Raw genomic sequence first — 12068 nt, forward strand, 5'->3', positions numbered from 1 at the left:
AAAAACGAGGATTCAATTTTTTTTTAATCAAAAAACGATGGGCTATAACCCATGTTTTTTTAATTTTTTAATTTTTTTAAAATCCTCAAAAATGATGAAAAACGGCGTGCTACAGTATGCCGTACGGTAGGGGCTATAGCCCATGTTCAAAAATGATGAAAAACTAGGTTAAAAAATGTAATCAAAAATTTAAAAAACGATGGGCTATAACCCATGTTTTTTTTGTTTGTTTTTTTTTAATCCTCAAAAATGATGAAAAACGGTGTGCTATAGTATGCCGTACGGTATGGGCTATAGCCCATGGTCAAAAATGATGAAAAACGAGGATTTAAAAAAAAATCTAAAATTCAAAAAACGATGGGTTATAAACCCATGTTTTTTGAATTTTTGAATTATTTTCAAATCCTCAAACATGATGAAAAACGGCGTGCTATAGTATGCCGTACGGTAGGGGCTATAGCCCATGTTCAAAAATGATGAATAACGAGGTTAATTTATTTTTTTCAAAAATTCAAAAAACGATGGGCTATAACCCATGTTTTTTTTATTTTTTATTTTTTTTCAAATCCTCAAAAATGATGAAAAACGGCGTGCTATAGTATGCCGTACGATGTAGGCTATAGCCCATGGTTAAAAAGGATGAAAAACGAGGATATTTTGTTTTTTGAAAAAAAATCAAAAAACGATGGGCTATAACCCATCGCTTTTTTCATTTTTTTATTTTTTTCAAATCCTCAAAAGTGATGAAAAACGGCGTGCTATAGTATGCCGTACAGTATGGGCTATAGCCCATGGTCAAAAATGATGAAAAACGAGGATTAAAAAAAAAAATCAAAAATTCAAAAAACGATGGGTTATAAGTATAACCCATGTTTTTTGAATTTTTGAATTCTTTTCAAATCCTCAAACATGATGAAAAACGGCGTGCTATAGTATGCCGTACGGTAGGGGCTATAGCCCATGTTCAAAAATGATGAATAACGAGGTTAATTTCTTTTTTTCAAAAATTCAAAAAACGATGGGCTATAACCCATGTTTTTTGAATTTTGAATTTTTTTTAAAATCCTCAAAAATGATGAAAAACGGCGTGCTATAGTATGCCGTACGATGTAGGCTATAGCCCATGGTTAAAAAGGATGAAAAACGAGGATATTTTGTTTTTTGAAAAAAAATCCAAAAACGATGGGCTATAACCCATCGCTTTTTTCATTTTTTTCAAATCCTCAAAAATGATGAAAAACGGCGTGCTATAGTATGCCGTACGGTATGGGCTATAGCCCATGGTCAAAAATGATGAAAAACGAGGATTAAAAAAAAAATCAAAAATTCAAAAAACGATGGGTTATAACCCATGTTTTTTGAATTTTTGAATTATTTTCAAATCCTCAAACATGATGAAAAACGGCGTGCTATAGTATGCCGTACGGTAGGGGCTATAGCCCATGTTCAAAAATGATGAATAACGAGGTTAATTTCTTTTTTTCAAAAATTCAAAAAACGATGGGCTATAACCCATGTTTTTTGAATTTTTAATTTTTTTTCAAATCCTCAAAAATGATGAAAAACGGCGTGCTATAGTATGCCGTACGATGTAGGCTATAGCCCATGGTTAAAAAGGATGAAAAACGAGGATATTTTGTTTTTTGAAAAAAACTCAAAAAACGATGGGCTATAACCCATCGTTTTTTTCATTTTTTCATTTTTTTCAAATCCTCAAAAATGATGAAAAACGGCGTGCTATAGTATGCCGTACGGTATGGGCTATAGCCCATGGTCAAAAATGATGAATAACGAGGTTAATTTCTTTTTTTCAAAAATTCAAAAAACGATGGGCTATAACCCATGTTTTTTGATTATTATTATTTTTTTTCAAATCCTCAAAAATGATGAAAAATGGCGTGCTATAGTATGCCGTACGGTAGGGGCTATAGCCCATGTTCAAAAATGATGAAAAACGACGTATTTTTTTTCCTCAAAAATTCAAAAGACGATGGGCTATAACCCATGTTTTTTTCTCATTTTTTTCAAATCCTCAAAAATGATGAAAAACGGCGTGCTACAGTATGCCGTACGATTTGGGCTATTAGACGAGCATCTAAAAATGTGATAAAAAAACGTCTAAAAATAGACGTCTAAAACAAGTCTAAAAATAGACGTGTTTTAGACATCTATTTTTAGACGTTTTTAACCCATTTTTAGACGCACGTCTATTGCTCAGTGGGATGGTCAAAAATGATGAAAAACGAGGATTAAAAAAAAATCTAAAATTCAAAAAACGATGGGCCATGTTTTTTTTAATTTTTGATTTTTTTTCAGATCCTCAAAAATGATGAAAAACGGCGTGCTATAGTATGCCATACGGCATGGGCTATGTTAAAAAATGATGAAAAACCAGGATAAAAAAAACATCAAAAATTAAAAAAACGATGGGCTATAACCCGTCGTTCTTTTTTTTCTCCATTCTTTTCAAATCCTCAAAAATGATGAAAAACGGCGTTTTTATAGTATGCCGTACGATATAGGCTATTAGACGAGCGTGGGATAAAAAACGTCTAAAAATAGACGTCTAAAACACGTCTAAAAATAGACGTGTTTTAGACGTCTATTTTTAGAGGTTTTTTTGGGCGTCTATTTTTAGACGTTTTTTATCCCATTTTTAGACGCACGTCTAATAGCCGGCTATTGCTCAGTGGGATGGTCAAAAATGATGAAAAACGAGGATTAAAAAAAAAATCTAAAATTCTAAAAACGATGGGCTTTAACCCATCGTTTTGTTTAGTTTTTTCATTATTTTAAAATCCTCAAAAATGATGAAAAACGGTGTGCTACAGTATGCCGTATGATATGGTCAAAAATTATGAAAAACGAGGATTAAAAAATCGCTCCGACCTCGTTTTTCATCATTTTTGACCATGGGCTATAGCCCATATCGTACGGCATACTATAGCATGCTGTTTTTCATCATTTTTGAGGATTTGAAAAAAAGACGAAAATCACTCCGAGGCGATGGGCTATAGCCCATGGTCTCGGAGTGATTTTCGCCTTTTTTTCTATCCTCGTTTTCATCATTTTTGACCATGGGCTATAGCCCATATCGGACCGCATACTATAGCATGCCGTTTTGCATTATTTTTGAAGATTTGAAAAAAAGACGAAAAGTGAATTTAGACTTTTTTTCAAATCCTCGTTTTTTTTAATCATTTTTGACCATGGGCAGTATAAGTGACCTTCATAAGACTAGTAAATGACCTTGAACATGACCTTTTCACCTTTTTTTTAAATCCTCCGAAATCGTGAAAAATGGCACCCTATATCATGCGTTCCGAGACGATGGACTATAGCCTGTCGTTTTTCCACGATTTTCACCTTTTTTTTTATCCTCCGAGATCGTGAAAAATGGCAGCATGCGCTTCGAGACGATGGACTTTTCCTTGATTTGCACCTTTTTTCTCAATGACCTTGACCAATATCAATGACCTTGAGCAGTATAAATGCCTTTTTTTTCAAATCCTCCAAAAACGGGAAAAACTACATGCTATAGTATGCCCTCCGAGACCATGGACTTGTAGGTGACCTTCACCAGTATCAATGACCTTGACCGGAATAAATGACCTTAACCAGTATAGATGACCTTAACCCATTCTGAACGGGAACCCATTTTGGTGTTAGCATCATGTCGTGCTTTAGCTATTGAAAAATAGCAGATCTACAAGCTCATAGCGCGCCACCGAGTGGCGCGCTACGAGCTTGTAGGTCTGCTATTTTTTGAAAAATCGAAGAACGACTGACATTTTTAGAATCTGATCTCAGTGGAAACCTCGTATGAATCTGATCTCAGGTCAGAATGGGTTATCACTATATTGCCCTCCCAGACCATTGACTATAGCTTTGGGTAAAGTGGTGATAATATAAGAAAACATTCGGTAAAGTGGTGACTTTGTTGAGTCAGTGTTGTGTTGGTCTTAAAAAAACATCACGTCACTAATTTTTGCAGAAGAAATATACACGAGAGAACTTCTCAAACTAAAATAAGACAGACGTTCTCATATCTGTTCTGGGTCTAGTGAACAGAAATCATATGTAATAAATAGACTTGGTAACCTAACTGTAGGGAGTACTAACACAGTAGAGAAAATGGGGGTTATCATCTATGAAAAGGCAACCACATAAACCTAAACTAAAATAAACCATGTAAATACAACAAATTGAGCAGAGCACTGCAGGGACTTGAACCCCGTTCTGGTAAACCAGGAGTACCACACCAGTGCCTTGGTTTGTTTTGTTGTAATTTACAGGTCCATTATTTTCATATTTTTCTCAAATCCTGCAAAATCATGAAAAATGGCATGCGGTCCGAAACCATGGACTATAGTAGACTATAGTTTTTTAGACTTAAAAAAAAAATCCTCAAATCATGAAAATCACATCCGTGTGAAGTAAGTGGTGCAACTCCGTGTGGGGGTCCCCGGGGAGGTCCCGGGGGTGGGGGTCCCAAGGGGGGGTCCACGGAACTTCCAGACCCACAGGAACGCCCCCAGGGTCAAGAAAGGACAGTTACCGTGTGGGGGTCCCTCTACTGTACTGCACTGTCAAACCTGAAATCATCATATGTGACTAAATTTGATTTAATTTTCGTTTTTTCACGTCATATGAAAGCAGGGAATCATAGCTTCAAATTGACATTGATTGTTCAGTTTGACCCACCAGTTTTGGAGATATGTCTTGCAGAAAACAGAGTTGAGAAAACAGGCTTGAAAGGTTCACTTCTGTGGTCTAACGTTACACCTAGCTAGATGTTTAATCATTTATTTCATATTTACATGTCAATTTCAGCTCTGACACTTATTTCAGACATACTATAGTATATGTGAAGGCTCTGCCTGTGCTATTAACTCATTTTTGGAAAAAAAAGGAAAAAATATGGTCACATATATACAGTTAATATGCGTGTGCGTTAGGCTGCACAACAGTGCCATTTGGTTTTGAAAACCAACCAAATGCCATTTGTGCTCAGATAGACCCAGGCAATCAGAGACAAAGCTTTTTTTCAAATCCTCAAATCATGAGCTTGTAGATCTGATTTTTTGGCTAATGTTCCCCTCAGAATAGTGATTCTAGGTTTCATGTCGTTAATGTAATAAATACTGTGAATGCATAAATTAAAATGGATAGATGGAACACTGAGGAACCCCTATACACTGACACGAAACAAGACAGGAACGCCCAAAAACGTCACATCCGGTTTTTTACCCTGGGCAGAACTTTCTATGGCTGCCAATGCAACTTTTTCCAATCCTTAATCACATACGGACAAACATCTATGCCGATAATATCTAACTTGCGGAGGTAACGTGCCTTGTCCACGGGCAACAGATCTTTCAAAATATGGCATTGCAAATACGTTTGATAATCACTACTCTGCGCAATATTGTTTTGGAAATGCCACAAATTGCATTGCAGTGAACGAGAGCAAATCACAACTTACCCTGGGGGTGGTGACTCCGCCCTGAATACGCGTTTTCGTGTCAGTGTATACTATGGGTCAGAGAACCATGTGATCAGAACCATCACTGGCTCCCGGTTAAATACAGTTCAAAAGACTCCTCACCTACAAAGCTCTCAATGGTCAGGCACCACAATATCTCAAAGAACTCATCAATCCTTACAATCTTAACAGAACACCAGTGCGTTCACAGTATGCAAAAATGCTTACTGTCCCAGAAATATCAAAAGTCACAATAGGAGGCAGGGCGTTTAAGTCCGAGGAACCTTCTCCCGACGTCGGTCCGTGGGGCCTATATATATATATATATATATATATAGTGTACATAGGGAGACCACCTGGAAGACACCATGCCCACTAAGCTAGTAAACATAATCAAAAACAGCTATTCTGGAATGACTTGTAGAGTGATACACGATGGGGTGCTCACAAACCTGTTTGAGATCAAGACTGGGGTCAGACAGGGTTGTCTACAATCCCCATTCCTGTATACTTGCCATTGACTGGACAATGAGAAAAACAACAGAACAAAGAAATAACGGAATTCAGTGGACGTTATGGACACAGCTAGACGACTTGGACTTTGCAGACGACCTGGCACTACTCTCACACAGACACCACCAAATGCAAGAAAAAACCAAAATACTGGCAGAGACTTCCTCACAATTAGGACTCTCCATCCACAAGGGAAAAACACAACTCAAAAGATAAATAACACCAGCACAGAGCCAATCCTTCTAGGGGACAACGCGTTGGAAGAAGTAGAGTCCTTCACCTACTTGGGGAGTATCATCAGCAACCAGGGTGGTACTGATGCAGATGTGAAAGCCAGGATAGGCAAGGCAAGAACAGCATTCCTACTTCTCAAGAACATCTGGAGCTCTAGAGAGATACAACAACAAACAAAAATAAGAATATTTAACTCCAATGTAAAATCAGTCCTGCTTTATGGGGCAGAGACATGGAGAACAACAAAGACCACAACAAATAAAGTGCAAACCTTCATCAATAAATGTCTCAGAAGAATCCTGAAAATACACTGGCCAGACAAGATCAAACAACTCCCAGCAGCAGATGAAATCGGACGAAGAAGATGGAGATGGATCGGGCACACACTACGCAAGCCAGTGTCAAACACGACCAGACAGGCTCTGACATGGAACCCCCAGGGGAAGAGAAACAGAGGCCGGCCCAAAAACACCTGGCGGAGGGACCTCCAGGCAGAAACCAAGAGGCTGGGATGCACCTGGTCGCAGATAGAAAAGAACGCCAGTGACCGAGAACTCTGGAGGTCCCTTGTCGACGGCCTATACCCTGGAAAGGGTGTCAGGCGTAAGTAAGTAAAGTAGTAATATATATATATATATATATATATATATATATATATATATATATACACACCCCCCGTATATGTAGGTGTGCCCCGAGATTTTTAGGCTATGAAAAGTGTTCCCTGGGACAAAAAAGTTTGGGAAACACTGCTGTACTGTACTGTACTGTACGTGTGTGTGTGTGTGTGTGTGTGTGTGTGTGTGTGTGTGTGTGTGTGTGTGTGTGTGTGGCTGCGCAACAGTGACACTTGTTTGTGCAAACAAACCAAACGGACAGAGCTGCCTATAGTAGAGTACAAAATGAAAAAGCAAAAAGCAAAAAAAGGAATGGGAACCCCTTTTTGGGTTGTTGCTATAGCAACATAATTGTTGTGTCAGGATTTAGAAGGCATTTTTAGAATCGGCCTCTAAACGGATTAAATATTTTGTACTTTTACTTGTAGTGTTTTTATATTGTGGTACTTTTGCTTTTCCTTATACCACCACTGCAACATGTGGTGGTTTGGTTATGTGGTGGACTGTTTAAACGTTTGTTAAAAAAAGATAACCTCTATTTGACTTCTGATTGTCAGCAAATCATTATCATTACTGAATGGCACTTGAAAGTTATCAGCACAATTATCAAAGCCAGCGGAAAATAATAACTTCGAACCAAGCAAAAATGAACGGAGTGACTGGCGGTTTATCAGAATAACGAAGCCAGACCAAACATGGTTTACTGATATGGAGAGGAATGGAGCGTATATATACACAGGCTTCTGGCCTTTAGAGTTCGTTCTACAAGAAACGGAGACAACATGGGCAAGCTTCTCTTCGTCGGTAAGCTAAGAAATTGTTGAAAACAAAATACTACGCAATAACTTTAGATTAACTGTGAAATTAAATCTACCGTTGTGTTCGAATGAATGGTTTAACATTATGATACATATGATGCATAAAATGTTCTTAAGTGATATAAATTACCCTTGAAGTCACAGATCAAATGAATGGTTTGGATGTAAACATTATTCCGGGTTTAGTAGGCCTACAATATAAGGTGGTCTAGCCATAGCCATTTTTCATTTCCTGCCTTTATTGATAGATTGATAGTAGACTGACAGGAAATGGGGAGAGAGATGGGGGTTAAGGCACGCCGCACACGGCAAAGGCCATCGGGATCGGGAGTCGAACCCTCGGCATGCCGTCAGGCTGGCTCAGCAGCCTATAGGTGCCCAGACGGTTGAGCTAACTGCCCGAGCCACGTTCACAGAGTTTCGTCACGAATGGGCTTCAGCCTACGGCGAGAGAGGCTGATAGACCCCGCCTCCCTGCTTAAAACATATATACAGCGGGTTAGAACTACTTTAAGTATTTCACTAGTAAGAGACCACAACTGCAGCTGCTCAAGTTTAGGAGTATTTATTGCACAAGTGAGATGATGAGTAATTTTATGTTACGAAACCCTTATGTTAGCAGAGTCTAGAGGACTACCTGGGATACCAAGCATTAAAAAGGTGCAAATAAATGGAGACAAACACAGGTTTCGAGGCAAAAATTACCTTATGAACTTCTAGTGTTTTTAAAGCAGGATTAATTTACAATGTTTACAAATGGTTCAGAGATTTCAAAACAAAAGTATGCCACTGCCAGGGGACACGGATGTTGCCAAAATAATAAACTAGCAGCTAAGGTGAACACAATGCTGTCTAACTGACTGACATAAAAGCCTGACTGCCTAGCTACACTGTCCAATGAGGATAAATACAAAAGTGGCAACCATCCCTTACCTAGTGTGGTTTAACATAGATTCTACCTACGTGTGGTTTATGTATAGAGACCCCCATCTTACCTATCCGAAGGCAGGGCATAGCCTATGCGCTAGACATACAGTAGTAGGAGAACAATACGAGCAAGGTTTCCTTTGGTCTATAAACAAACTGCTGTTGTCGAAGAGAGAGCATGCACTGAGCCCAACACAGCCCTTTTATAGGGCACAGGTGAGAGTGATTGGTTGAAGGCGAAGCCAGGGAATCAGAGGCTGGCCAATGAGGGCTGTTGGAGTTAGCCACACTGGTTGCTATGAACAGACAGGGGAGGAATACAGAGAGCCTACAGAGAACCCTACCTACGTGGCACGTAACAAGCCCAAAGAGGGCGAGACTCGGGGCGGGGGGAGCATAGTCCCCACCCTGAGTCTCAGCCCACCAGGCGGAGGATGAAGGTGGTTAGTTGGGGTGGAGGGGCGGAATCAGACAGGTAAGAGAAGAGGTAAGAGGTGTATTTATGCTGTGGGGAATGTTACGTGATTGGCTGTGAGACTATAGGGACGCAGGTGAACTTGATAAGGAGGTGTGGAGAATGGGAGTGATCAGGTAGAGCCATAGGGCTGTATTTTGCGTGTCTTAAGTACCAGGTCTTATTCCCTAACTTGAGTAAACTAAAGACCTGGAGGCGTGATCAATGCCATTTGGCTATTCTGAGTGGCCAAAGAGCATTGATCACGCCTCCAGGTCTTTAGTTTACTCAAGTTAGGGAATAAGACCTGGTACTTAAGACACACAAAATACAGCCCATAGAGTATTAAAAGGATAGAGACTGATCTGGCGCGAAGCTCCGCCCCCTCCGCTATTCATGTCAGTGGAAGTTGCTCAGTGGCGTTTTGAAGCACCCAGAAGGAAATTTGGGCGCATTTCCGCATTGGACCACCTTTGGTCCAATGCGGAAATGCAACAGAGCGCTCAATGTTAGAGCCCAGCTGCACGGGGTTTCCTCGTCATGAATCCACAGGTCCGCCTGCAGTCCTTCCTCTTACCACTAGGGCCCAGCGCTTCAACGTTGGAGCGCCTCACTGGCCCCTTGGGTAGAGCAGTGGGTGGTCTCCACTCCTGAACCTGCGTTGAACACGACTTCATTAAAGGGACATTTCACCGCTGGAAGAAAACTGCAGTCACTCAATGTTATTAGTAGGCTATTTGTATAGTTGTATGTAGATAACAGTAACACGAGTTGAAATTTGCACCCTATATGGCCAGAAAAAAGAATGAAGTCTGTGTGTTTGACTGTAGGTTTGACTGGATTGCTGAATTCCTACAATGCTTCAGTGCACTTCCCCTCCTTGTGGAGAGGGAGGAGGCTGCATGGAGAAGTGAAGTTGTAGTCCAGGAAGGAAGTTTCATGACCTCATGAACATGGCATCATAACTAAAATATCTAAAAAGAAGAAAAAAAACATATTACACACATAAAAACCCCAAGAAAGTGTCCTTAAACATCATAAAAGATAATCTCCTTTAACCCATTCTGACCTGAGATCAGATTCTAAAAATGTCTTCTACATCCTGACAGTTTTCATTCTGATCTGAGATCAGATTCTAAAAATGTCTATGTCAGTCGCTCTTCGATTTAAAATAAATAGCAGACCTACAAGCTCGTAGCGCTATGAGCTTGGAGGTCTGCTATTTTTCAATAGCTAAATTATAACATGATGCTAACACCAAAAGGGGTTCACGTCCAACATGGATTAAGTGCTGATTGCTTTATCGTGTACTGAACCAACCTTCTCTCTCTCTCTCTCTCTCTCTCTCTCTCTGCAGGACTGGCTCTCCTGCTGCACGCGCAGCTAGGTAAGACTTTGTCCACTTCATGGTGCGATATACTGTGAAAAGGCAAAAAAGAAAACTAGCTCTATAACTGTGTCTCTCATTATCTTGCAGGATCCTCCTACATCCTCTCATGTTACTTCACCAGCTGGGCACAGTACCGTCCCGGTGCCGGGAAGTACTTGGTCACGGACATGGACCCGTGTCTCTGTGACGTCATTGTCTACGCCTTCGCCACCATGAAAGACAACCAGATCACCACCTTCGACTGGGACGACCTGAAGATGTATGGCCAGGTCCAGGCTCTCAAGAACCAGTAAGCATGGCACGCACGCACACGCACACACACACACACGCACACGCACACACTAGGGCGTTCACTTCTAGTCATTTTGAGTGGAGCAACCACTCCTACACTACAACCAGCAATGTCCGTATGCGCCTATGTGGCCATGAGCACGAGTATATGACTATAGGGTACCAGTAGGGGGCGCCAGAAACAGAAAGAGGGATAGGGCTGCAATGTTGCCTGCTAATGAGAGAGAGAGAGAGGTGTGCACCACTCAGTTCACACGGGTGTGATTTTTACTAGTCGAGTAGTTGTTTAACTACCTATTATGTTTTATTTTGGAAATAAATTGTTGTTGTAATATTTGTACATTTAAAAACTGTGTGTATTGGTGACTATAACTATAATCTACCTGATCTTGAGGCCTAAAATAAAATAAAATCTTATCAACTATAGTCAACTACCGGTAGTCGACTAGTGGATTTACTAGTCTTCGACTAGTTGCTTAATGCCCTAGAGCACACACATACGCACACATGTGTATAAGAACTCAATATATATATGAATATAATCTTTTTTCGTACTTTTCGACCTTCAGGAACAGCAATCTGAGGACCATCCTGTCCATTGGTGGATGGAACTTTGGCACCGCAAAGTGAGTATTAGACGATATTAACAGTATACTATCAATAACTATCAAAAGCTCTTGTATGTGTTGTGTGATCCCGCTGTCTCTCTCTCTCTCTCTCTCTCTCTCTCTCTCTCTCTAGGTTCATAGCCATGACGTCCTCCGCTGCTAACCGTAAGACGTTCATCGACAGCGTGATCAGATTCCTGCGCGGGTACGAGTTTGACGGTCTGGACATCGACTGGGAGTACCCGACCGGAACTAGCAAGCAGGCCTTCACCGTATTCTGTCAGGTCAGCCTTCTATCACGTTGAAGCCTACAATAACGTACTTCATGTTGTTATGTCCCTGATCCACCTATAAAGGCTCATTCATAGTCTGGATTTTCGGTGGTGAGGTGACCACCGAACTACAACATGACGTCACTGAGGTGACCACCGAACTACAACATGACGTCACTGAGGTGACCACCGAACTACAACATGACGTCACGAGCCGCAGTGAAGAGCAAACCACCGCCACCGCTCCAGCCCTTCTCTCTGTTTTTAGTCACCACCACTCAACGTTATTTCAGCTCCGGTGGTCAGCTCAGGAGCGGTGGTGAGCGGGAGGCATACTTTGGTTAGACATAGCATTGGTTAGACATGGGTTACGGTTAGGTTTAGGTGTGCTGCCTCGTGGGAGGTTAGGGTTAGGGTGAGGGTTTGAGATAGGTTGTAGATGTAGGACGAATGACTGGT

The 12068-nt window shown here is 40.7% G+C and overlaps 1 protein-coding gene across 1 annotated transcript in view; it reads left to right on the top strand.

The window, feature by feature from the left end:
- Nucleotides 1-12068, top strand: part of LOC310863027 (acidic mammalian chitinase-like) — a gene marked incomplete at both ends in the record, with an annotated part of 88374 nt that overhangs the window by 72402 nt on the left and 3904 nt on the right. Inside the window, 4 exons of the mRNA XM_083771150.1 lie at nucleotides 10406-10435; nucleotides 10526-10727; nucleotides 11299-11355; nucleotides 11471-11621. Of these exons, the coding sequence (XP_083627276.1) occupies nucleotides 10406-10435; nucleotides 10526-10727; nucleotides 11299-11355; nucleotides 11471-11621 (440 nt within the window). The remainder of the gene's footprint in view (nucleotides 1-10405; nucleotides 10436-10525; nucleotides 10728-11298; nucleotides 11356-11470; nucleotides 11622-12068) is intronic.

This window comes from Protomyctophum parallelum (assembly GCF_964188405.1).
Source record: "Protomyctophum parallelum genome assembly, chromosome: 8".
NCBI classification, from domain to species: Eukaryota; Metazoa; Chordata; class Actinopteri; order Myctophiformes; family Myctophidae; genus Protomyctophum; species Protomyctophum parallelum.